At 41.4% G+C, this 22499-nt stretch overlaps 3 protein-coding genes across 8 annotated transcripts in view; 1 reads left to right on the top strand and 2 right to left on the bottom strand.

Moving 5' to 3' along the window:
• The first annotated feature begins 1797 nt into the window (after positions 1 to 1797).
• LOC111604305 (signal transducer and activator of transcription B) lies at positions 1798 to 7002 on the top strand. 4 transcript variants are annotated; one of them, XM_023322349.2, is made up of 9 exons: positions 1798 to 1999; positions 4263 to 4511; positions 4576 to 4946; positions 5012 to 5254; positions 5324 to 5429; positions 5777 to 5869; positions 5972 to 6445; positions 6505 to 6579; positions 6643 to 7002. In XM_023322349.2, the coding sequence occupies exons 2-9, from the start codon at positions 4289 to 4291 to the stop codon at positions 6873 to 6875; spliced, it is 1818 nt and encodes a 605-aa protein (XP_023178117.2). In that variant the 5' UTR covers positions 1798 to 1999; positions 4263 to 4288; the 3' UTR covers positions 6876 to 7002. The 4 variants fall into 4 exon arrangements, with proteins under 4 accessions (XP_023178117.2, XP_023178109.2, XP_023178127.2 ...); XM_023322341.2 differs by having other exon boundaries at positions 4260 to 4511; XM_023322359.2 differs by lacking the exon at positions 5972 to 6445 and having other exon boundaries at positions 1802 to 1999; positions 4260 to 4511.
• A 5-nt stretch (positions 7003 to 7007) lies between these two features.
• LOC111604322 (cytochrome P450 12b1, mitochondrial) lies at positions 7008 to 9216 on the bottom strand. The gene is made up of 6 exons (XM_030225436.1): positions 8916 to 9216; positions 8657 to 8783; positions 8351 to 8597; positions 8175 to 8291; positions 7691 to 8117; positions 7008 to 7630 (listed from the first exon to the last, which is right to left on the bottom strand). Exons 1-6 carry the CDS (start codon positions 9018 to 9020, stop codon positions 7028 to 7030), a joined length of 1626 nt encoding a protein of 541 aa, XP_030081296.1. The 5' UTR covers positions 9021 to 9216; the 3' UTR covers positions 7008 to 7027.
• Positions 9217 to 11470: 2254 nt separating this feature from the next.
• Positions 11471 to 22499, bottom strand: part of LOC111604217 — a 63468-nt gene continuing 52439 nt past the window's right edge. For all 3 annotated transcript variants that reach the window (XM_030225530.1, XM_030225527.1, XM_030225529.1), the window contains 6 exons: positions 21590 to 22484; positions 17008 to 17377; positions 16701 to 16916; positions 12658 to 13025; positions 12401 to 12594; positions 11471 to 12345 (listed from right to left, as the gene is read on the bottom strand). In XM_030225530.1, the coding sequence (XP_030081390.1) occupies positions 12122 to 12345; positions 12401 to 12594; positions 12658 to 13025; positions 16701 to 16916; positions 17008 to 17377; positions 21590 to 21975 (1758 nt within the window). In that variant the 5' untranslated portion in view covers positions 21976 to 22484 and the 3' untranslated portion in view covers positions 11471 to 12121. The remainder of the gene's footprint in view (positions 12346 to 12400; positions 12595 to 12657; positions 13026 to 16700; positions 16917 to 17007; positions 17378 to 21589; positions 22485 to 22499) is intronic.

Genomic DNA, 22499 nt, shown 5'->3' with positions numbered 1-22499 from the left:
TTCTCTCTCTCTCCCTATCTGTCTTCCTCTTTGTTTCTCTCTGCCACCTTCTCCTCCTAAACTTATGTCCTACTTCTCTTCCTCTGCACTTTTTATCCACTAACTTCACTTCGTCTTATCTCTAACTTTTGCTTAGTTTACAACCTTTTGAGCCCCTCTCGTTTCACAAATTTATGCGCCAACTAATTTTTGCCCGAACAGCGTATAAAAATAGCACACAGTAATGGTTGTAGCTGTAGCTGTGGCTGCGACTCTGCCAGGGCATGCTAAACATGCCCCACTCTCGAGTGGGGCTCAAAGTTTCGAGCTTAGCTGGCGCAAGCCTGGGCCAAGTGTAGAAGCGAGTCAAGCGAGTGCCTAAAGGATAACGCATTACAGCTTGCCACCACTTTAAGCTGCCTTAAAATATTCGCATATACAAACAGCCGCTGCTGCAGGGGCCGGCGGCGGGGGCGGGGTCGGGGCAGGGATAGGGACAGGTGACAGAAGGCAGAAGCGATGAACCCGTTAGCTTCGCCAGGCTCCGCTGTATCAACAACTTTATATCAATTTTGGCATAAGCGGAAACCAATTTTTTTTATATTCCATGACTGTGTGTGTGTGTGTGTGTATGTGTATTTTTTTTACTTATTACTTACGCATGTTTAGTGGCCAAGCGTATGCGTGTGTGAGTGTGAGTGAGTGGCTGTGTGTGTGTGCTCACAGGCACGCGACTCGGCACCAATACAAATGAACTATAATTTTTGAAGGTTTGGGATGATGGGCGCCTCAGTTGCCTGCGCGTTGATTCGTTTGTTGCTGGTTACATCGACACATTTCGGAGGCGCCACCGCCTGCCTGATGCTGCTGCTGCTGCCGCAACTCCTGTTTTTCTCACTTATAAAAACAAGCTTTGATTTTCTTTGAGCTTCATTCACTGCACACACTACACACTCACACACCCGCACACGGACTAATTGCAGTTGCTGCCCCTTTATCCTGCAGCTTTGGAACACACGCGAGATGAATTGAATGACGCTTGGGCTGAACGCTATTAGACTGCGTAAGTCGTATGTACAGCACAAAACGCGCGCTCTTCACTTCGCTTTGGTTTGCTTGGCAAAGTTTCGTTTCGCCGCGTCGCTGCGTCGCTGCGTCCGGCAACGTGGAGAGTTTTTGCGCAACTGAATTTTCGCTGAGAGCTTTTTGTTTGCACTCAGCGCAGTGACAATTGAGTGTAGCAGTAGTAGTAGTCAGCGAGCGTGCCTTGTTGAGTTCTTAATTTTAACCAGTAAACAGGATAATAAATTGGTGGCTCAATAGGATGAGACAAAGCTCATACACTTGACTAGCTTAATAAATAGCTGTGTAGTGTGCATACTATTGAATGCAACAATTTCAATTTAATACGTAGCTGTTATCATTTTATTTGTACTAACACCTGTCTAACCTGTGCTTAAATGTGCGCACTCTTTCAAGCAGCCACTCGAGCTTTGTGCGGCACTGCTTTGTGCATTCCACTCAGCCCAAGGGCTCTGCTCTGACCGCGCTCCAATTCACGCCGAGTGTAAATGTGCCCAACTTCAAACGAGTCAAAGTTTACAGTTATATCCTTCCAATGCTGTTGCTCAACAGCAAGCATAGCTTAAAATATATGCAATCGTCCTCTCTTTTGTACTGAGCACTGAGTGCTGAGCGCAGCTCGTGCTCTTTGACGCGCTCTGTTCTTCTGATAACGGTAATCGGCAGTGCCGATCGCCTCACTCCCGGTTGGTCGGCGCTCGGCTAGCGCTGCCTTGGTCAGTCACACGGGAGTTGTGCAGCCGTTCGTTGGGTCCATTTGCCAGTTGATTGCTTTAGTGCTTTTAAAAATTATATATACAAATTTGCTTAAATAATCTTAGTATAGCTGTGTATACATCGGCTGGCACGCATGTTTTAAAGAAGAGCACAAGGAAAGCCAACGAATTTGCTGAAAGCATAAAAAGCTGCAACAAGCGCAAGAGCAAAAGAAAGACCGGTAAGTCCATGCTGTAATCGACTGTGCGCTTTGGCGGACCTTTTCTCGTGCGCCATTTAATCTGCAGCAACCGTTATCTCAATGCGTAGGTGGCTAAGAGGAGTGAGGGAAGACAACTCTATGTTGAAGTTCAGACACTCTCCCTCTCTCTCACTCTTTCTCTGTATGCCCCTCTCACAACTTCGCAGTTAGTTTTGGCTCCTTTTGCAATTTCCACTTTCGCTATGCATTGTTGCTTTACATTCCCATGCAGCTATCTCTTTCTCGTTTTTCCATCTTGCCCAGTTCTATGTGTACTTGACTATGTACATGTGTCTGTGTCTGTGAGATTTCGTATGTGTGCGTGTGCAGTCGTTGCTTTTGCATACAGTTTTCGATACACTTTGATCCCGCCAATACATTTTTGATAATTTTATTATATTTGTTATTTAATATGTTCTTTTTTTTCGATTTTCGTTAAATTTTTTTCGCACTTTTTTCTTGTGGCGATGCAATAAGCGCTATAAATATCAAATTAAATGACATGCATATGTAAATATTTATATTAAATATTTGTGTTTGGAAATTATTTAGGCTCAGAATGCGCCAGAAATTGTTTCGTCGGCAATGCGAACGAAATTGCGAAGATTAGCGAAGATTGTCTAATACAAATGATGAACTATTAATATTTACCTATTATTCACACTAATTAAAAGATTAGCTTGGCTATGAGTAGGCTTCACCCTATATATATGGACTTTGCTAACGGGTATGCTCGTTTGATCATCAAATTGGAAATATATATATTTATATGTTTATGGGAGAATTCTTACCTAATTTATATTTACTATATATTGCTCATAACGTTATATATATGTATATATATATTTGAATAGTATATATTAAGTGTATTATATTATTCTCATACTATCACATTTCACTTATCACCAAGCCAACTATTCAGAGCATTCCCGGTTTTAGAACAAAGTTCAACTTTTTATACACACACACTCATATATCTGTCTATATATATAAATATTTATTACTTAATTTGTTTTGATTTTTGTTGTTAGTCACTGAGCCGGAAAGCTGAAGATCTCTATAGCTATTGATAGCTCCCATTAGTTTTGCCAGACAGCCAACAAATACAAAATAAAAGCAACAAATTTCTTTTCTTATTTGTTTTTGTTTTTGTTGTTTTTTTTGCATTTAAGTGTACATAGAAAGTGCGATGCGACACGATGCTGCGTGCTGATAATGCGAGTATGAATATAAATATGAGTATGAATATTCAATATAGAGCGCTGGCCATGAGCTGGGTGCCGCGATGTCAGACGGTGTCAGTTATACCTACCTATTTACTTATAGAGGTAGTACAGGTCGCTTTTGGGGTTGTCAGCATCCAATCACGCCGCAAATGCTGTCACAGCTCAAATAGGATCAGTTCGGATTAGCAATACAAATAGTGATAGTGTCTATGATCATTAAATGATATATGCATGATAGAGTATATACCAGTGTATGACAGAAAACAGTGAATAGAAATGCATGGAGTACAGTTGTCCTTGGCTACGATGAGAGCGAGAATAGCTTTGAGATGCGTCTGATAGCATAATTAAACGCAAATATACTACAATGCAGCTTTCATAACTATCGATAAAATGATACTATAAAGTACAGCCTGCCTAAAGCGAACTTGTAAGAGTTATTAATAGATATACTCTTAAAAAACTTTTACGTATTTTAAAATAATGTTCAATAATTTTATAAAAGACAAAATAATTGATAATAAATTTAAGGAAAATCGAAAAATATTTCTTATTAAATATGTAATATATGGTGATTACACGATTTTTAGAATCTTTACTGTATTTGCAAAATATTTTCTATGTTTCCATGAACGCATTTTCTTATTTAAGTCATGATCAAAAATCTACAAAAATCTACCGAAAAAGCTGTTGATATTTAATATGTTTCTGGACAATATTGATTAGATTAGATATAGAAAGGGATTATGCTATAAGGATATATAATATATGCTGTTGATATTGATCGAAAATAGAGAGAGTAAATGCCTTTGAAAACTATTAATTTGCTTGAGCTTTACACATTGCGTGACTCTTCTATTGGTACTGATCATATACCTCATATATATATACTTAGGAACACGATTTATTGAAAGTGTTTGTTGACTAAATTGAATTGTCCCCTGCGCGAGTATTGAGCGCCTATACTTAGTATATTTACCTGTCTATTATACAAAATATGCCATTAATCATAGCAGAGAGAAGCAGAGGCGACATCCGCAGCATGGCACAGGAGACAACGATGGGGGCTAAAGATCAGCATACGCAGCACGATGCGATCGGTGATGATGAAGTCAGCGAACTGCAGCGACCGTCCAGCTTGTATCAGAAGGTGCGTGAGCAGGCGGAACGCTTTGCCAGCACTCGACTGGGGCAGTTCGTTATTGAGAGGGCCGATCGTGGCTTAAAGCTGATCGAAGATACAACCAAATGGAGTCTGCCGCAAGGTAAGGTCTATCAGTTGGCCAATAGATAAATTAAGCTCTAAGTCACATCCCCACATCTCTCTAGATAAAAACTCGAGCTCTGCTGTGCTGGAACGTCCTTTGCCGTGGGCTCCATTTTTGATGTTGATCGTTGCGCTGCGCCTGGTGCGCATCTGGCTGTCACTTGGTGCTTTGGTGATAGGCAATGGACCAGTCTCGCCGTCGGATATGATTTACTTTATACAAACGCGTCGTCGCAAACTGCGCGCCATCCGCGTCCATGGGCTGCGGGCCATGCGTAACAGGCAGCAGGAGTCCTCGAGCAGAACGAACAGCAGCAGCTACACCCAAAAGCTCAACCAATGGTTCTCGCGTGCCATCTGTCAGCCAGGTGTGCAGCGGGCCAATAGCGGCAGGGTGTTCAACATAGGCGCCATGGCAGCGAAACAGCAGCAGGTGAGAACAGGTGCAGCTCGATCAAACGTAGAGCCAATCAAATTCAATTCGATTCTACTCATTAGAGTAACCCGCCGAAGGAAAACGTCGCCAAGCGTCCGCGCGATGACGACATGAATGCCGATCATAATTTAACTATTGAACAAATGCTCTCCAAATATGCCAATGAGAACTCTGAGGATGATTCAGATTTCGTGCCCAATGCAGAGGACGAGAACACGACCAGCGACACCAGCAGCGAGAGCGAAAGTGAATCCCACAGCAGCGAGCACAGTAGCAGCAATGAGGAGCAAGAGAATACAGAGCAGGTAGACTCGATCAGACTGCATATAGATAGAGCTTTTAGTAACTCTCTCTCTCTCTGTCCCTCCCTGCAGCACAAGGAGAACATCAAGCCTACAAACAACACCTCAAATCATGTGCAGAAGCCAAAGGAACCGCAGGCCACGCTCAACGGCAATGAAAGGGAACCAATGGAAGTTGGTAATGGATATTGAACTTCCTCTCTAACTCTCTGTTGTTTATTAGAAACACACACACACACACGCGCAAGCCCTCACACGCATACACACACACACACACACCCGCACGCAAAGTCAACAGACCGACCCCCTTCTGCATATATAGACACAACTAAGTCTAAGTCCTAGTTTAATTGCAAGTATCGATTAACGATTTAAGCCTAAGATTTTTTTGAAGTTTTCCTTTTGATAGTTGAAACGATAAGCTGAAATACAGAATAATAATTGTGCCCAGAAACAAGTTCTTCTTTCGACATTTTCTTAAGATTTCCCTGCCCTGACATACCCTATCTTTCTACTCACATTTAGCCGCCTTGAAGGAGGAGCAGTGGAAATCCTCGCCCGGACATTTGAGCGCCGCCTTGCTGAACACGCGTCTCTACAATAATACGGCAGCTGCAGGTAATTTCTAGCATCCCCAATCCTGGATTTTGGGTTAACATTTTAAACTTTAGTATTTTGCTTTTGTTTTTGTTATTCTGTGCATGTGTTCAAACACAATAGCCAACATTGAATCCACAAGCAGCAACAGCTCCCACACTGATATTGAACCCAATGAACCTGATCCTCAGCCCGATTCAATTAACATCAACTCCAACTCCAACACCAGCTCCAACTCCAACTCCAAGACCAGCTCCAACTCCAACTCCAACTCCGATACGGATAGCAGCAGCACAAGCACTGTCTGCCCACAGCAGCAACAAGACACTGATCCTCCTGTAGCTGATCCCACTGAGATTCCAGCTCAATCCATTGCAGAGACTCAATCCACTAAGATCCCAACGCTTGTCAACCCACATCCATCCACTGTAGAGATCTTAAAGCCTGTCAATTCAGCTCAATCCACCAAGATCCCAACGCCCGTCAAGCCAGATTATCCGACCCATCTAGATCAATCCACTGAGAGTCTAGATCAACCCACCATTGAGACCCTAACGCCTGCTACCTCCTCTGAAGATATTTTCTATAGTCCGATTGGTTTGTTTGCTTAGCCGCCGCCTCTTCAAAGTGTAATAAATATATTCACTATTTCGCAGGTTCGCCCGACGCCTTCAATGCCGACTTTGTCAACCAGTCTGTGTTGCGTAATGTCATTATTAATTCGGTGCCCAGTGAGTAGTCTCTGCCAAAATGATTTTGCTGTACAGTAACTCGATGGCGAATCTTTCACACAGCCCATTCGACGCCCAACTCTGAGCTAGATGAAATACATTCAGCTGGCTCTGATGTGGAGGAGGCAACCAGGCAATGCATTGCTCTAGCCCATTCCCACGAACAGCAGGACACGCCGCCCTCAGCCAAGCAGCCTACACAGAAGCCACAGCAGCATCAGCAGCAGCAGCAGCAGCAGCAGCAACGGCAATTCAATCATCCTCATCAGCGTTATCGCGGACGCAATCGACGCTAAACGACTATAGCTCCATATAGCCTAGCCTATACCTCAATATCCTTTACCCTAAATCCTTGTTCTTAAATAGTTTCTTTACACTTCCCATATTGTTAGCCTTATACGAAAAGTAAATATCAAGAACTTACCACGGCTTTGTTATTCTCAACTCTCTAAACAGAATGCGGCTCGAACTTGAAGCGTATATCCCCATGTGGCGAGAGTATTATTGTGCTTTCATACTGCAGCGGCGTCTCGGCCAGCCAGCTGATCTTGTAGCGGCGCAGCAGCCGTGCCAGCAGCGTCTCCATTTCCAGCTCAGCGATGCGTTTGCCTATGCAAGTGCGTGGCCCAAAGCCAAAGGGTAAATAAACAAACGGATTACGACTACGCGCCTCCGGGCATGCCTTCACATCCACATCCACATCCGAATCCGATTTGAGCCAACGCTCGGGCACAAACTGTGCACTGCTAGCGAAGTATTCATCGCTATTGGAGAGCTCCAGTACGCCCATGAGAACGCCCGTGCCACGGGGCACACGATAGCCGGATAGCACTAGATCCTTGGTAGTTATGCGGAAGTTGCCCGGCGTTATGGACGTAATCCTGAGACCCTCCTTAATGCAGGCGCGCAAATAGGGCATATTTTTGGTATTCTCCGCGGTCAGAGCATCCTCGCAGCTGGGCAAAATGCGCCGCAGTTCGCGATGCAGCTGCGATTGCTTCTCGGGATTGCACGCCAGATGATACAGCACGGTCACAAAGGCTGAAGACGTCTGTAATTGAAGTGGCATTAGCAAGGACTTCTAGTTCTAAAAGACAAAGCTAGTTCGTACCGTATCTATGCCAGCCATTAGCATATCCATAGCCATGACCACTGCCACCTGTTTATTCAGGGCCAACAGCTGCTGTAGTACGCATTTAGTGTCCGATTGCTGCGCGTCGTCGAATCGCTTTATAGCCGCCTCTATGTAGTTAGTCGTAATCTCTGTGATGTGATCGTAGGTCTTCAGGAATTTCTTAAACTCAGGCATTTGGTAATACGGCCAAATCGATGGCTGTACATCGTACGTGAAGCTATAATTGAAGAACTCCGACATATGCTGGGCTAAGCGTGCGGCATTTGGGTCTGGTTGATCGCTCAGTAGACCCATGCGTGTATTTAGCGCCACAAAACTGATCGATTCAAAGGCCCACATCTTGAGCTGTTCATGAAAGTCAGCGTTGAGTGTGTGCGTGGCCGTATTACGTAGGGTTTCCAATCTAGAAGAGCAATTAGAAGATCTTAATAGAGATCTAGTTCGAAATTAGCTTACCTACTTGTCAATGAACTCTTTGGATATTTGATCGATTTGCGGCAGATTCTGTCTGACATTTTGCACCTTCATCAGCACCGGATTCACCTTATTCCGTATATCCGCCCAGGATTTGCCTTGTCTGTGTGTGCAGCGAATATATATATCGAATCAAAGTTGTGTGCATTATGTAATACTTACTCGGATACTAGTCCGCCAATGCCGCCAAAAACATCTGGTCGAATCACTTTGCGATAGTAGGTAAAACTCTCTAGACCAATGCGTATAGGCCAAATGCCTTCATTTCTGTAGGTCGACTCAAAGTCTTTCGGATTATAGGTGAATATAACATCATTTTTGCCCAGTAGACCGGGCAGACGGTATATATCGCCGTACCACTCACGCATGCGGCGATTCATTTGTATCAGATTCGTATTGTAGAGTTTTCCTGAAATGGGAATACAAAAATTAAAGTTTATACTAAATATTTCATATAGCTACACTTACCGCCTGGCAGGAAGTAGGAGAGCAGACGCCAAGCACCTGGTCCAGGTAGTTCCGCATAGGCTTTCGCCTGCATCCATTCCTCATCGCTGCGCGTCGGCGTTGTTTCCAACAATTCTTCCCAATGGTTCTGTATTGCAGTAAATTTCCAAGCGGGTCTGATTGTTTGTTTTCAAAGCTTACTCAAGCGGGCGCTCTCACTCACGCTCTCTCACACACGCGCTCTCTTCGACTCTCTTTGGCGCTCAGCTGTGCTACTCACCTGCTGCTGATGCCGCTGGAGTGCACTGCCCACAGTTAGTAGGCGCCCTTTGAACAGCTGATGCTTATTGTTGAGCTGTTGGCTGGGTACTTTGGACGTCCACATATTGACGAACTAGTCTTAACTAGTTTATATAGTTATAGTATTGAGAAAAAACGCAATAGCCTCAAATGTCGCAAATATCAAAAACAAACCGCACACGAGCGCAGACGAGCTCAAACTAAATAGTTTTATTAAGCTTTTCGCTCAATTGGTTAGTAAGCTCTTATTTGCTTTCACGGGTGCTTTTCGCCAAAAAACTTTGGCTTGGGTTTGAGTATTGACTAAGCACTAGTGAAATTTTTTCATTAGCTCTACTGCTGCTTCTTGAAACTGGCTTGTGTATTGGCTAATGCTTTATCCCTTACCCAGGCAGCGCGTGCTAAAATTCCCACATTATAGAACACATAGTTCGCCTTGCAACCGGTTTATGTACTTGCTAATCATTTAACCCTTAATACGCAGCGTGTTCTAATATGCCCACATCGCCGTTTCACTTTCAAACAGGTTTGTAACCTGTTTGTTTAACCCTTGGCCAGGCAGTTTGTGCTAAAAGCGCCCCTTAACAAATGGAACTCACGATTTTTTAATACATTTATTTCATTGCATGCGTAAAATTGTGTATTTTTTTTGGTTTTAAATTTTAAAATGTTGATTTCTGTTTAAGTTGTCACACAATTTGAATATTATCTTTTGTTTATTGAATGATCATTTGCTGTTTGCTGATATGTTTCGTATCGTATCGTATGTCCTTATGTCATGTACATTGAATATTTGAATAAGAGTCAAGAGAGTTGAAAGTTTAAGAAATATACATAGTTGTTTTCCTTTCTTTTGCTTTAAGGTACATTATAGATTAGCTTTGTTTTTCATTTATGTAAATACACACACATATTTAAGTTTTTAAGTAGACAATACATCAATATACATATATATATATATTATAAATATATATGTGGTATATATCAATGTCAATTGGAGGCTTTAGAGTTGAGTTAAACGTTTGATATTTATGTACTATGGTATTTAATTGGCATAGTTCAAAGGATAAAGGTTAACTACATATACATCAACTATATCTGTTGCATATATATATATATATATATATATATATATATATATATATATATATATATATATATATATATATATATATGTTTATATATATATACTAAATTCAGCATACAAAAACAAATTTTGGTATTTTTTCTGGTATTTTGTTTTGGTTTCTCTTTCTTTTTTTGTTGTATAAAAATATAACAAATTATAAACGTTGTTCGTTGTTCGCTGCTAACTATATGTATATATATCTGGTTGATTGGTATTTTTTGTATTTTGTTGGTATTATTTGAAACGTAAGTAATTGAGAAAACATTCTGCGGAGGACCTTCAGTCTTGTTCTTTTTTGTTTGTTTTTTTTTTTTCATTCGACTTGATATTGCTTACGTGATTTCATTGGAAATTATTAGGTATTCTTTGATAGACTTGATTGAGTATTATTTAAGGTGTTTCCGACTCACCTGGATTGTGTATCTGTGTGTGTTGGGTTTGCTTTGAACAATTCTAGCTGACTATAGAGTGTGTCTATCTGTGTGTGTGTGTGTGCTTCGCTGAGTTCTCTGTGCTGAAGATCCCTTAAAAACTATCACTTACGTGTATTGAAACTAACTAAAAATAGAATTAATTAACTTAAAAATTAAACCGTTACGTTGGGTCGTTATAGTAGATGATTATTAGTTATAACACCAACACACACATATATAAATCTATATATGTGTATATGTATGCATGGATAGTATTTAGTTGTAGCTTAATTTAAATTGCTCACATTGAGTTGATATGCGTATTTTTGGTATTTTTCACAATTAGTTTCGAAAGTACATGAAATTTATGTATATATATATATATGTATATAGATAAATCTTAAACTGTTTGCAGTATATTATTTTATCTAGTATTTTTTAGTCTAAGTAAATACAAATAAACTCTTGCTAAAAATGTCTTGTTTTTTCAAAAAATCTTAAAATTTTCTTACATTGGTGCACAATATATATATATATAATCTTCTTTTTTTCAGGCAGTGCATTTAACTAGTTAAATTTGTCTAAGGACTTGGTATTTTGTTTGTTTAAAGCTAGGAAACTAGTTGCCAAATTTGACTCAAATGGAATTTGCTGCTAAATAATAATATGCATAACAATTAACAAATCGAATACAAACTTAAGCATCTAATTCATATAATATTAATTGGTATAAGTTTTATAAATATTTTGTATATATATATTATATCTTATTTAGTAGAATTTGTAGCATTTCGCTGATATGTTTTGAGTTCATGGTTGATTTTTTATCTCGTTTTGATATGTTACGTTCGACTAATTATACATACTATATATATGCATATACTTAAGGTTGAGTAGCTCCGATATGTTTGCGATTTAGCTATATTTATGTATAATTTATATATATATGTTATATTAGTTTTTCTTTTAATTTTTTGTTTTTTTTTTTTCTGCACACTTTTAATTCAGCCGACGGTTTTTTTATCTTTGGGTTACTTGAATTGAATTTCAAACTAATTTGCATTTTGTTTAACGCTTATATGCTATAAAATCACATTTAGTTGCTTAAATAAATTTTATCCACACACTCTCTCTCTCTATCTCGCTCACACATGCATACACTTCAGCTCTCTACAGCTTTCTCTCGCTCGCTCTTTCGCTCTCTTTATTTATGTCTTGCCATTCATCATGTAGATATTGCTTTTATATATATTATTTTTTCCATGCATTTTCATGCTTTGCTGCACCACATTCTCTCCCTCTCACACACACTCTGTCTCTGTCTCTCTCTATTTTCGTTTGTACTGTTGAAAATCTGCGTTTCGGGCATCTTTTTTCGCATAAAACATTTCGTGGGCGCCAAAGTTCGCATAATTGAACTGTCAGCCGCGTTGGCAGGCAGCCAGACAGAGAGGAGGAGATAGAGTGGGAGAGAGGGTAAGATGGCGCCCTGCTGCGTGTCCCAGCTGCTGCACGCAGTATATATTTTGTTTTTTGCTTTATAATTAAAGTGCAGTCAGGAAAATGCTGTTGGTTTTTCCCACTTCCATTTCCATATCCATTTCCAATTCGTTTCAGTCCATGTTTCTCGCTGTTGCAATTCAGTTACTCCTCGGGCCAGCCAAGATCCTCGCCCACCAGCTCATAGAAGCGCTGATTGTATTCGGCAAAGAATTTGCGTAGGCGCGACACGACCACGGGATTGACATGCGGATGCTTGCGACCTTTGGTCTCGCGCAAGCAACGATCGCCATTGTCGTAGCGCAGGCAATAGAAACCTTTTGTCTCATTGAAATAGAAATGTTCGCTGCGCACGCGATGCTCGATGCCTGGAAAGGTATTGATGAGTCAGAGCTAGAGGCAGCTTCAATGTCTAGAACTCACCGAGAAACGCTTCAATGCGCTTGAGCTGAGAGAGCGGATCCTCGATCAGACGATCGCCATTGACCACCAGCAGCTGCTCGCGCGGAAACACCTCCAGCCAGCGATGCAAGTGCACATGGTACATGGATATGCTCAAAGGACGATAGGCTTCGTTGACAGTGCCATTCGGAAATATGGCCAGCTCCTCGAAGGATCTATGAAGCAGACCGAAGATCAATATGAAGAATGCTAATAATATATTATCTGTCTCTACTCACTTTGCCGCCAGTTGCGCTGCACTGGGCGTGGTTGTGGGCGTGCTCATGGTTGTTACAGCCGCCGAAGGAGCTGCACGTCTTTTAGCTGCAGTTGCTCTCAGCTTGGTTTCCTTGGCGCCGGCACCGCTGCCCAGTGCATTGTCGTATGGGCCATGGGCCGCCTGCAGTTTGGCATAGAGCGACGTTGTGGTTGGAGGCATCTTGGCACCATAGCCCGAGCCAGGCGCATTGCTCTCGGCCAGCGGCAATATCGCCGTAGCCGCATGACTACGCAGCTGTGTATAGTCCGAGATGGCGCGGGTCACCGGTTCACGCACAATCAAAAGCAATTTTATGCTAGCATTCATGGCACGCACACGTTCTGGCACCTGCAAAATGCCAAAGAATAAAACTAATATATACATTCCAATTGCTTTAAGCCGACCACTTATATATATATATTGCACATGGCATATATCGTGCATAATGCCAAGTTATGTTGGCCCGCAGTTAAGCGACTAATGAATTTACAAGCAGCCAACAGCCTCCGCCCTGTGCGCCGAGAACAATAAAACTTAAACGGAAAACATGGCCGTAGAATAACGTCGTCGATGCCAAAGTGCTGGCATTGAGGCGACAAGATTTATATATATTATATATGCAGCACTTATCGACTAACAAATACCCTGTACTGAAGATATTTAACCAATCTCAATAAATTTTAGGACTGTCATTTTAATGAAACAAACGAGTTTAGAATTACAATGGGAATTGTAGAAGTAGAAAGTAGTAGTAGTAAAGTGGAAGAAGAATAGCAGGAGAATAGTTGTAGAGTAGTAGTGAAATAGTGGTAGTAAAAATTAGTAGAGCAGTAGAAGAACAGTAGTAGAGCATTAGTAGCAAAATAGTAGTAGAGTATTAGTAGCAAATTAGTAGTAGAGTAGTGAAAGAAGAATAGTGGCAGTAGAAATAGGAATAGAGTAATAGTAGCAAAATAGTAGTAGAATATCAGTTGTATAGTAGTAGCAGAATAGTAGTAGAATAGCAGTTATAGAGTAATGGAAGCAGAAAACTAAAAGAAAAGCAGTCAAGTAGTAGTAGCAAAATAGTAGTAGTAGAAATAGTAACAAATAAGTAGTAGTAACAGAATAGTAGCAGAGTATTAGCCGCAGCATAATAGTAGGGGAGCAGTAGAATAGTATTCGAAGCAGAATAGTAGTAGAATAGTGGTCGGAGCAGAATAGTAGTAGACTAGTACTCCTTATTGTAGTAGTAGTAGAATAAATACCGAGCAAATATTACCCAAATATATAGCATATATAACCAGACATTATGTTTTACCAACTGCTCATTCCCCATCAAAGCACTCTTATATGTGCACAGGGTATTAATTAAAGAGCCAACGAGCCAAGCTAAATAAAGTTAATCAATTTCAATGGGGGCAGCTGTGGGTGGAGCTGTCGTCCATGAAGTATGCAACAAGTGCAAGCGACTGGCAAAGTTTCATCTAGATGAACCAGAAAAAAACACCGCATCGGCCTTTTGTTGAAACAACACACACAAAAGGAATAAACTATGTATATAAATATTTATATATATATATATATATATATATATATATATATATATATACATATTGTGTGTGTTTATTTGTATATATGTATGCAATTTATAAAGTAGCCAGGGTAAATATTAGCGCTTTCATGACGGCATGACTCCAACTCGACTCACTCATTGCCTACCTGCCCTGCCTCTCCCTGCGCTCTTCCTCTTCCTCTTCATCTCTCTCTCTCGCTCTCATGCTGTTTGAAGGCGCAAGCACACCGTTGGGATCTGCATTATTTATGGACGCGTGGCTAATTTTATACTGCAAATGCGCCGAGTATAACTTTAAATGTGCACAAATTTAAATAAAATACAATTATCTAGAGAGAGAGAGAGAGAGAGAGAGAGAGAGAGAGAGAGAGAGAGCGAGAGAGTTGCCATGGACAGCGGCTCATTCTCAAAGGACAGCTAACAATCAGTTTATATTTTACTCTCGCTCCCTCTCTCTCTGTGTCTCTCTCCATCTCTTGCCCACAGAGCGTATGCCAATAAATATTAATCATGGCATTGATGAAGATTTAACAAATGGAACGTAATGGAATGGAACATAGAACAAGGCTATATACGAGAGCAGCTGCAGTCGGCCAACTGTAAACTGCAACCCAGCTACAAATTGAAAGCATAAACTGAATGAATTATTGCATTGCCATGACACCAACCAAATCCCAGTTTCCCAGCAACTGCGACCCTCTGCCACCTACTGGTTGCCTAGGCTATCAGCTATCCCCGGGTTTCCCAGCTGAAGGCTTCAATTTCACTGACACATGGAACTTCCGGCTCGACCAGCAAATTGCATCAGCATCAGCAGTAGCAGCAGCAGTGGCAGCAACAGAGGCAGCAACAGAGGCACTCTGCGGGCAACAGGCAGCACAGTAATAAGAACAAAAAACGCTGTACCAAGAAAAAAAGTTAAGACTTCGTTGTGTGATACTATGCAACCTATAGATACCCTGTAGAGGAATTGAACTTTGTTTAAGAGAGAATATGGAAGATAGAAGATAGAAGATAGAAGATAGAAGATAGAAGATAGAAGATGGAAGATAGAAGATAGAAGATAGAAGATAGAAGATAGAAGATAGAAGATAGAAGATAGAAGATAGAAGATGGAAGATAGAAGATAGAAGATAGAAGATAGAAGATAGAAGATAGAAGATAGAAGATAGAAGATAGAAGATAGAAGATAGAAGATAGAAGATAGAAGATAGAAGATAGAAGATAGAAGATAGAAGATAGAAGATAGAAGATAGAAGATAGAAGATAGAAGATAGAAGATAGAAGATAGAAGATAGAAGATAGAAGATAGAAGATAGAAGATAGAAGATAGAAGATAGAAGATAGAAGATAGAAGATAGAAGATAGAAGATAGAAGATAGAAGATAGAAGATAGAAGATAGAAGATAGAAGATAGAAGATAGAAGATAGAAGATAGAAGATAGAAGATAGAAGATAGAAGATAGAAGATAGAAGATAGAAGATAGAAGATAGAAGATAGAAGATAGAAGATAGAAGATAGAAGATGGAAGATGGAAGATGGAAGATGGAAGATATATATGATGGAAGATGGAAGATATATATGATGGAAGATGGAAGTGATAGAATATGGAAGATAAAAGAGGGCAGATGGAAGAAAGAGATTGAAGGAAGGAAGATTCACGATTAAAGATAAAGGAAACATTACTAATGGTAGATATTATATAGAGGAAGGCAAACAATAGGTAGATTTATAGAAATTTAGATACACAGTAGTTAGTTAATTATAGATGTTTAAGATACCCAGCTAGGCAATACACAGATATAGACCACCATTAAACTATCACATGGAATAACTAAAAATGTGCGCTCAAAATTGTTTGTTTGTTATCAAAAAATTAAAAGCTTTAAAGAATAAATAACTTTTGACACCTATTTGGCAGCTGTGCAGGGTATTTGAAACAATAATAAAACAGACTGCAGTTCTAAACCACCTGAATCAGCTTGTGGGCGTATGGCTCTCGTTCAGAGGTGCCACCAAATGGGGCTGGGGCACGATGTGTGTTAGATGACGCCGTTTGGCAAATGAATTTGCAAACATTTCCGCTGCCAAAATTGGTTGGATACGGACACGGACACGAGAGTGGAATACGGAAATTGGCAAAGAGACAAGATACAAAAGAGGAAAAGAGAGATAGAGAGGGAGAGAGTGAGGGGAGCTGAGCATTGACTGCGTTTCGCTTTAATTTGATGAATGTCGATGCAATCTGTGGCACCCATATACTATCTAAATATATATATATATATATATATATATATATATATATGTGCTTGTAAATGTAGATATATTTTGTGTGTACTTTAGTTAGTGCCGTGGCCAGTTAATTAATAATTAGGGTCGGTCATGTGCAACGGACGGCCCTAATTGCCAATTACGACATCAAAGTGAGTGCAAAAATGTTTTAACTAAATGCGGGCACGAGACTCACCTCGGGTGAGACAAAGTAGCTGGGACTCTTCTCGATGGTTATTTGGCCTCGAAACGAATGGGGCATCTTCTTGCGATACCATTCCAAGCCCCTCAGATAGTTTTCATCTCGGTCGAAGAAGTGCACCTCGCCGCCCGCCTTTTGGATGCGCGGATGCAGATAGAGCATCTCGAGCAGGGCTCGAGTGCCGCACTTGCGTACGCCAATTATCAGGGCCTGTAATTGAAGTGCAAATGCAAATTGCAGCAATTATCAGTGTTCGGGTAATTCGACACACACCAATCGAGCTGTTGGGTGGGGCACTTACCTGGGGCAGGCGACGGCTGGTCTTGGGGAAGTGTACGCGGCTGGAGGGAAATACCATGGGATGACTCAGCTGATTTGAGCTGGCCACAGGCTTCACAAACACTGGCAAATGATTGGCATTGGATGCGGTATACGCAGCTGCCGATGCGGAGGCTGCCAGGGAGAGCCGATGCCGTTCGTGAACTGCCTGTGCTGCCTGTATATTGTAGACGGCGCTATCGTACAGCACGTGAAACGTGAGAAACAATGAGATTAGCATGACCGTTAGAAAGACAGCGGCCAGCTTTGGACGGGAGACGCCGACGACCAGAATGCAGTCCGAGTGCGAGGCATCAGCGCCAACGGGGCGCATCGCAGACTTGGGCAACCAACTAGAAGAAGAAGAGAAGAGAGAGAGCATAGGGAAATTAGAAAGAATCTAAATAGTGATGTAGATATATAGATAAAGATATAGATATATAGATCAAGTTAAAGATATATATGGTGGCTAAGTATGAGCTAGTTATTAACTTGGGGTCTTAAATTAATTTGATAATATTTCAAGCGCAGAAGTGCGTTCAAAATCATAAATATTTATTTTTTATAAATTCGGGATTGTTACAGATAGACAGTCAGACGGACGGACGAACAAAAGAATAAATGGACAGACATACAAACGGACGGACAGTCGAACGAACTGACAGACAGACGGACGGAAGTATGAACGGACGGAAGGATGAACGGACGGCCGGACTGAAGGAAGAATGGACGGTTGGACTGAAGAAAGGACGGACGGAAGGCCGAATGAACGGACGGACAGACGGACGGACGGATGGACGGACGGACTGAAGGAAGAACGGACGGGCGGATTGAAGGAAGGACGTACGGACAGCCGGACGAACGCACAGATGCACGGACTGACGTAAGGATGCTTTAGCTATATGTTTCCAATGTCAAATCTCTATCATTTATAGATTCCGAAATTGTTACGAATGGACCGACTGACACTTACATGAAGAGACAGGCGAATTGATAGATAGACAGCCATACAGATAGTCAGGCAGGCAGACAGCTAAACAGCAGACTCTATCGACTTAGCTTGTTATCCTAGTCAATAATAAAATAATAAATAATAACGCTAGCCTCGCACATCTCACATTCACCTTAGCCTGTCTATAACCATTTTCAAATAGAGCAGGGAATAGCAAAAACTTGCTAACTATAAAAAAAAACATTTTTGAAGAGCTATTGCCATGATTCTATAGTTTCAACAGTTTGTTTGTTTGTTCAACAGTTCTGTTTGCCACTTCAATTTTATCCCAGCTTTTGTTTGTTTACCTGAAAAATCTATATTATTGATTTGCTGAGTAAATTGCCTCACAGAGATTTCCTTAGTTACTAGTTGCGAAATTCATGCTCACTCTCATCCCATTGACAATAGCATTAATATTTCAAAAGGTATTCGTTTCATGTACAGCTGAAAGCTTTACTTGGGCTTTGCTTACTTGAAAATATTTACATCTGTATAATATTCGGAGATAAATTATTTATAGTTCGGGAAAGTGCGCTGAATAAATCATCAACAGAGATAAACTCTTTCTACTTTCCACGTTTACTCGTTTTCCATTGACAGCGCGATTGGCTCAAATGTCAAAGGATTCGTTTACATTGATTTTTTGTTATTTTTAGTTATTCCCAGAATTAACTGCCCTTTCCTTTAGCACATTGCAATGACTAAACACAAATTGTATAGTCGCTGTGCACCGTCGATATGCAATTACAATTGAAATATATATCTGTGTTAATGGATCGCTGTGGCACTCGAAAGTAACTGTAAAAGTATAGCCTCGTGGCTCAATTAATCTAATGGACGACGCTCGCTTTCAATGGCAGTCGCCTTGTCGCTAAGCTAATTAGATTCCCGCCTTAACTGGCGCTGAGTAATTAAAGTGCTAGCCCCAGCGACAGCCTCCTGCCCTCAAAGTGTTAAACTCCGCATGCCGATGACTCACTAAGCGCCAACCGAAAAACTGCTTGCAGAAATTAGCAAGAGGTGACATCGGCTTCAGGTTAGGCGTTAGGTGTCCCAACTGCCACCTGCCTGAAAGAAACTCCATTCGTGGCCGTCGCTGCTGCTGTATCAAAAGGCTCGCTTGTCAGCGCTTAAGCGAATTCCATTATAAACGTTTCCGCTTAGACCGCAGCAAAAACACGGCTCGCATTATGACTTCGCTGCCATACGTCGCGTATACGTAACGTTCGTTCGTACGTTCGTTGTGCTCGTCTAATGGATGACTTCATTTGCAGTAGCAGCAGCAGCAACGGCTGGCTAAGTGCATTTATATATAGCTAGCCTTAAAGGTGGCTTTGATGTTTAGAGTACGGTCCGGGCAGGGGAACAGGCACGGCAACAGGCAGTTGGCAGCTGGCAGCTGGTAGCTGATAGCTGGCGTTCCATCCTGTTGGCCGAGTTTTGCCTGCGACACCTCGTTAAAAGTAACGACACAGCGTGTGGTGTGGCATAGTGTGCTGCAGCCCACAAGGCGTCACTTCACACATTTTCAAACTTCTGTCTGCTTCAACTGCTCTCTCCACACACAGACGGCGCGACGTCTCGCGGCTGTGGCATGCTTTAACTTCTCTCTACACACACACACACACGTGCACTCTATTGGACGTCGCCTGGCCTCGTTTCGGGTAGGCGTGGCTGGCTACCCACTTGAGTTGGCATCTGCATAAACGCAACGCTTCCCTTTGACTCTCCTGTTATTGTTGTTGCTCCGGTAGCTTGTGTTATTATAGCTGCAGCTGCTGCTGCTGCTGCTGCTGCTGCTTGTTGTGGTTGCTACTGCTGCTGCAGCTGCTGTCACGCATTCGAGTTGACAGCCCCGTTGCAACTCCATGCCCTCCATTGTCCTTTGCTCGCCGCCTGCAGGCAGCTTAAACAACTTAAATCCCAGCCAAGTTGACTTTGTTTTAAACGAGCTCAGACATTCCCAGCAATTCGCTGGCAAGCGGCTTAAAGACTTAGCCAAAAACCTCAACACGAACTCAACAGCAGCAGCTCCGGCAATTAATAATACCAACTTTTTACATTTATCCATTCAATGCAGCACACAGATATGATTTGAGGTGGCTCTTCAATTAAAAGTGAATAACAAGCTGGGAACTTTGGGGCATAAATGAGGACAGTTCAAGCAGACTTAAGCAGCTTTGAAATGTGAACTAAAAATGGGCTGGGCATGGGAAATGAAAGTCGTGGTTACTACTTATCGTATATAGAGCTATATTAGTCTTGAAACGAAGCTTTGAAATGTGAAATAAGACAAGGCTAAATAAAATAAATATTATTATTATTTGAGTATTAAATAATACCTTTCAATTCGAGGTGCTAAGTCTAAATCAACTGGCTTAAAATATCTCTAAATGCATTAACTCTATGCTGGCTTATAACTTGGACTTATCACATCAATACTTTTGGTCTCTGTTAGCTTTAAGTTGCATACGATTTGGTCGATTTGAATCATTAAGTATGAATAAGTAACTTTTTAATTAATCTCTAGGACTAGAGGCTTGTGCTGAGTCTTGTAGAAATATCTTAAATCTTTTAAGCTTTGATGTTTCTAGAACCATTCTTGTCTTATACTTTGAATATTTTTATATTTCTGTTATTTACTTTTAATGTTTCTTTTTTAAAAATAACTTTGCCAACTGTTTCTGAGGCTATAAAAAACCCTGTTACACCTGTTTACACTTACAACTATTATAAATACTTGCCACAGCTTTTCAGCTAAACTCCAATGAAGCTTCGATTATATTTCCTCTATCCCCTTTAATGCTGCTTTATATGCTTCTCTTAATATATTCAACTTTGTATATCTCAGCTTGGCGACATGCCTGTCATGTAATTTCCAAAATTAATTGGCCTACAATAAAAGGTTTATCGACAAAGTAATACATATATATATATATATATACATGTCTAGCTGTTGAAATTGACTTTGAAAATTGTTGTCCAGGCATTAACATGAATGCAATTTTCATTCGAGTCGTTCAAATGTAAATTTTATGAAAGCATGAGACGTGCTTACATTGACTTTTTCTCTACATTTGACATTGCTATTTCTAACAGGGGATGTCGAGCTTCCGTGAATGGCTAATAGATACCCTAGGATATGGGGGAGATGCTTAGATTCCAAATTGAGAATTTTTATATTTTCTTTTGATTTAATGAAAATGTAATAATTCATATCAGATTCTAGAAGAAATTGTATAATTTTAAATTAAATTGGGATATGTTTATATTACTTAAGCAATTTGCTGCTAGAATTGGGATTGAATTGAGCAAAATGTAAATATATCTACAGGTCTTTTAACATAAACTCTTGCCTATATTCTACCTTACACTTCCTTCTAATCGAAATACCCCTTAGCTCAGTCTTTTTTACAGGACATAACTGATTTAACAAGTCTCATGGTCGAGGGAGCGCCTGAATCAGCATTAGCCCAAGGGGAATATGCAGCTCTAATCTAAACGAGATACCCCACTCACACCCTTAATGATAGCTCAGCCAACAGCTCAGCTCAGTGCTGAGAATACTCACAGGATGTCCAGCGGCAATTTGACAGAACAATCGCGCAGTGTCGCCGTTGCTGATGCGGATGCCTGATGCTGTTGATGATGCTGCTGTTGCTGCTGGTGCTGCTGCTGCTGCTGTTGTCTCTGGTGGTATTGTTGTGCATGATGATGTTGGTGCAGCTGCTGCTGCTGATGGTGCTGCTGCTGCTGGTGTTGATTATGGCCATGATGTTGATGCTGCAACAGCTGCTGGTACTCGTGCGCCTGCTGATCCGCATCCTGATACGAATGATGATGATGATGCTGCTGCTGCTGCTGCAATGGCTGCTGCTCGCTGTTGATGTTGCTGTTGCTGTTGCTGCTGCTGCTGCTGCTGCTGCCAGTTGCTGCACGTCTCTTGGCGGCAGTCATCAGGCTGACGTTCAATGGAGCCAAAATTATTACCGCTGGCTGTTCGGAGGCGGCGACTAATTGGCCAGCTGCTGGCCGCACGTACGCGGCAGGAAGGCGCCCCAAACGTCTGCTCGCTGCTTTGAGGTCGTTGCCTGGCCTAGGTTGAACTTCAATGAAAGGCTGCTTCCACTGCTGCCCACCGCGCACCAGCAGTGGCTGATTTATGGCAACTGCCGCGCCCACGCCTACTTTTTTCTTTCCCTTCCTGCCCTTTTTTCTTTTTTTGGTCGAGCTCGCTTTTGTGTCCTTAATTAAATTCTCAGCAGCTGCAGCTGCAGTTGCAGTTGCAATCAGTAGCTTTTCCGTTGCAGCACTTAAGGCAGCGGCTGCTTCGCTCAGCTTAAATTTTATTGCATTCGCATATGCAAAAGCTGCACAGGCAGCCAGTTAGATTGATTGATCATCAACATTGTTTTCAGTGTAGGCCCAGCAGCTGCTGCTTTTGTTGCCCATTGCAGCCCCATCAGCTGTAAAAAAGAGGT

The sequence above is a fragment of the Drosophila hydei genome, unplaced genomic scaffold (genome assembly GCF_003285905.1).
Source record: "Drosophila hydei strain 15085-1641.00,03,60 unplaced genomic scaffold, DhydRS2 tig00008134-arrow-pilon, whole genome shotgun sequence".
NCBI classification, from domain to species: Eukaryota; Metazoa; Arthropoda; class Insecta; order Diptera; family Drosophilidae; genus Drosophila; species Drosophila hydei.
This window is presented reverse-complemented; position numbering and strand designations above follow the sequence as displayed.

Excerpts from the sequence above, each read along its gene's own strand:
- LOC111604305 (XM_023322349.2), top strand. The coding sequence starts at position 4,289 with ATGGCACAGGAGACAACGATGGGGGCTAAAGATCAGCATACGCAGCAC. Across the intron at positions 4,947-5,011 it reads TGGCAGCGAAACAGCAGCAG|AGTAACCCGCCGAAGGAAAA; the intron begins GTGAGAACAGGT and ends TCTACTCATTAG. Across the intron at positions 5,255-5,323 it reads AGCAAGAGAATACAGAGCAG|CACAAGGAGAACATCAAGCC; the intron begins GTAGACTCGATC and ends CCCTCCCTGCAG.
- LOC111604322 (XM_030225436.1), bottom strand. The coding sequence starts at position 9,020 with ATGTGGACGTCCAAAGTACCCAGCCAACAGCTCAACAATAAGCATCAG. Across the intron at positions 8,598-8,656 it reads CTCCTACTTCCTGCCAGGCG|GAAAACTCTACAATACGAAT; the intron begins GTAAGTGTAGCT and ends TTCCCATTTCAG. Across the intron at positions 8,292-8,350 it reads ATTGGCGGACTAGTATCCGA|ACAAGGCAAATCCTGGGCGG; the intron begins GTAAGTATTACA and ends CTGCACACACAG.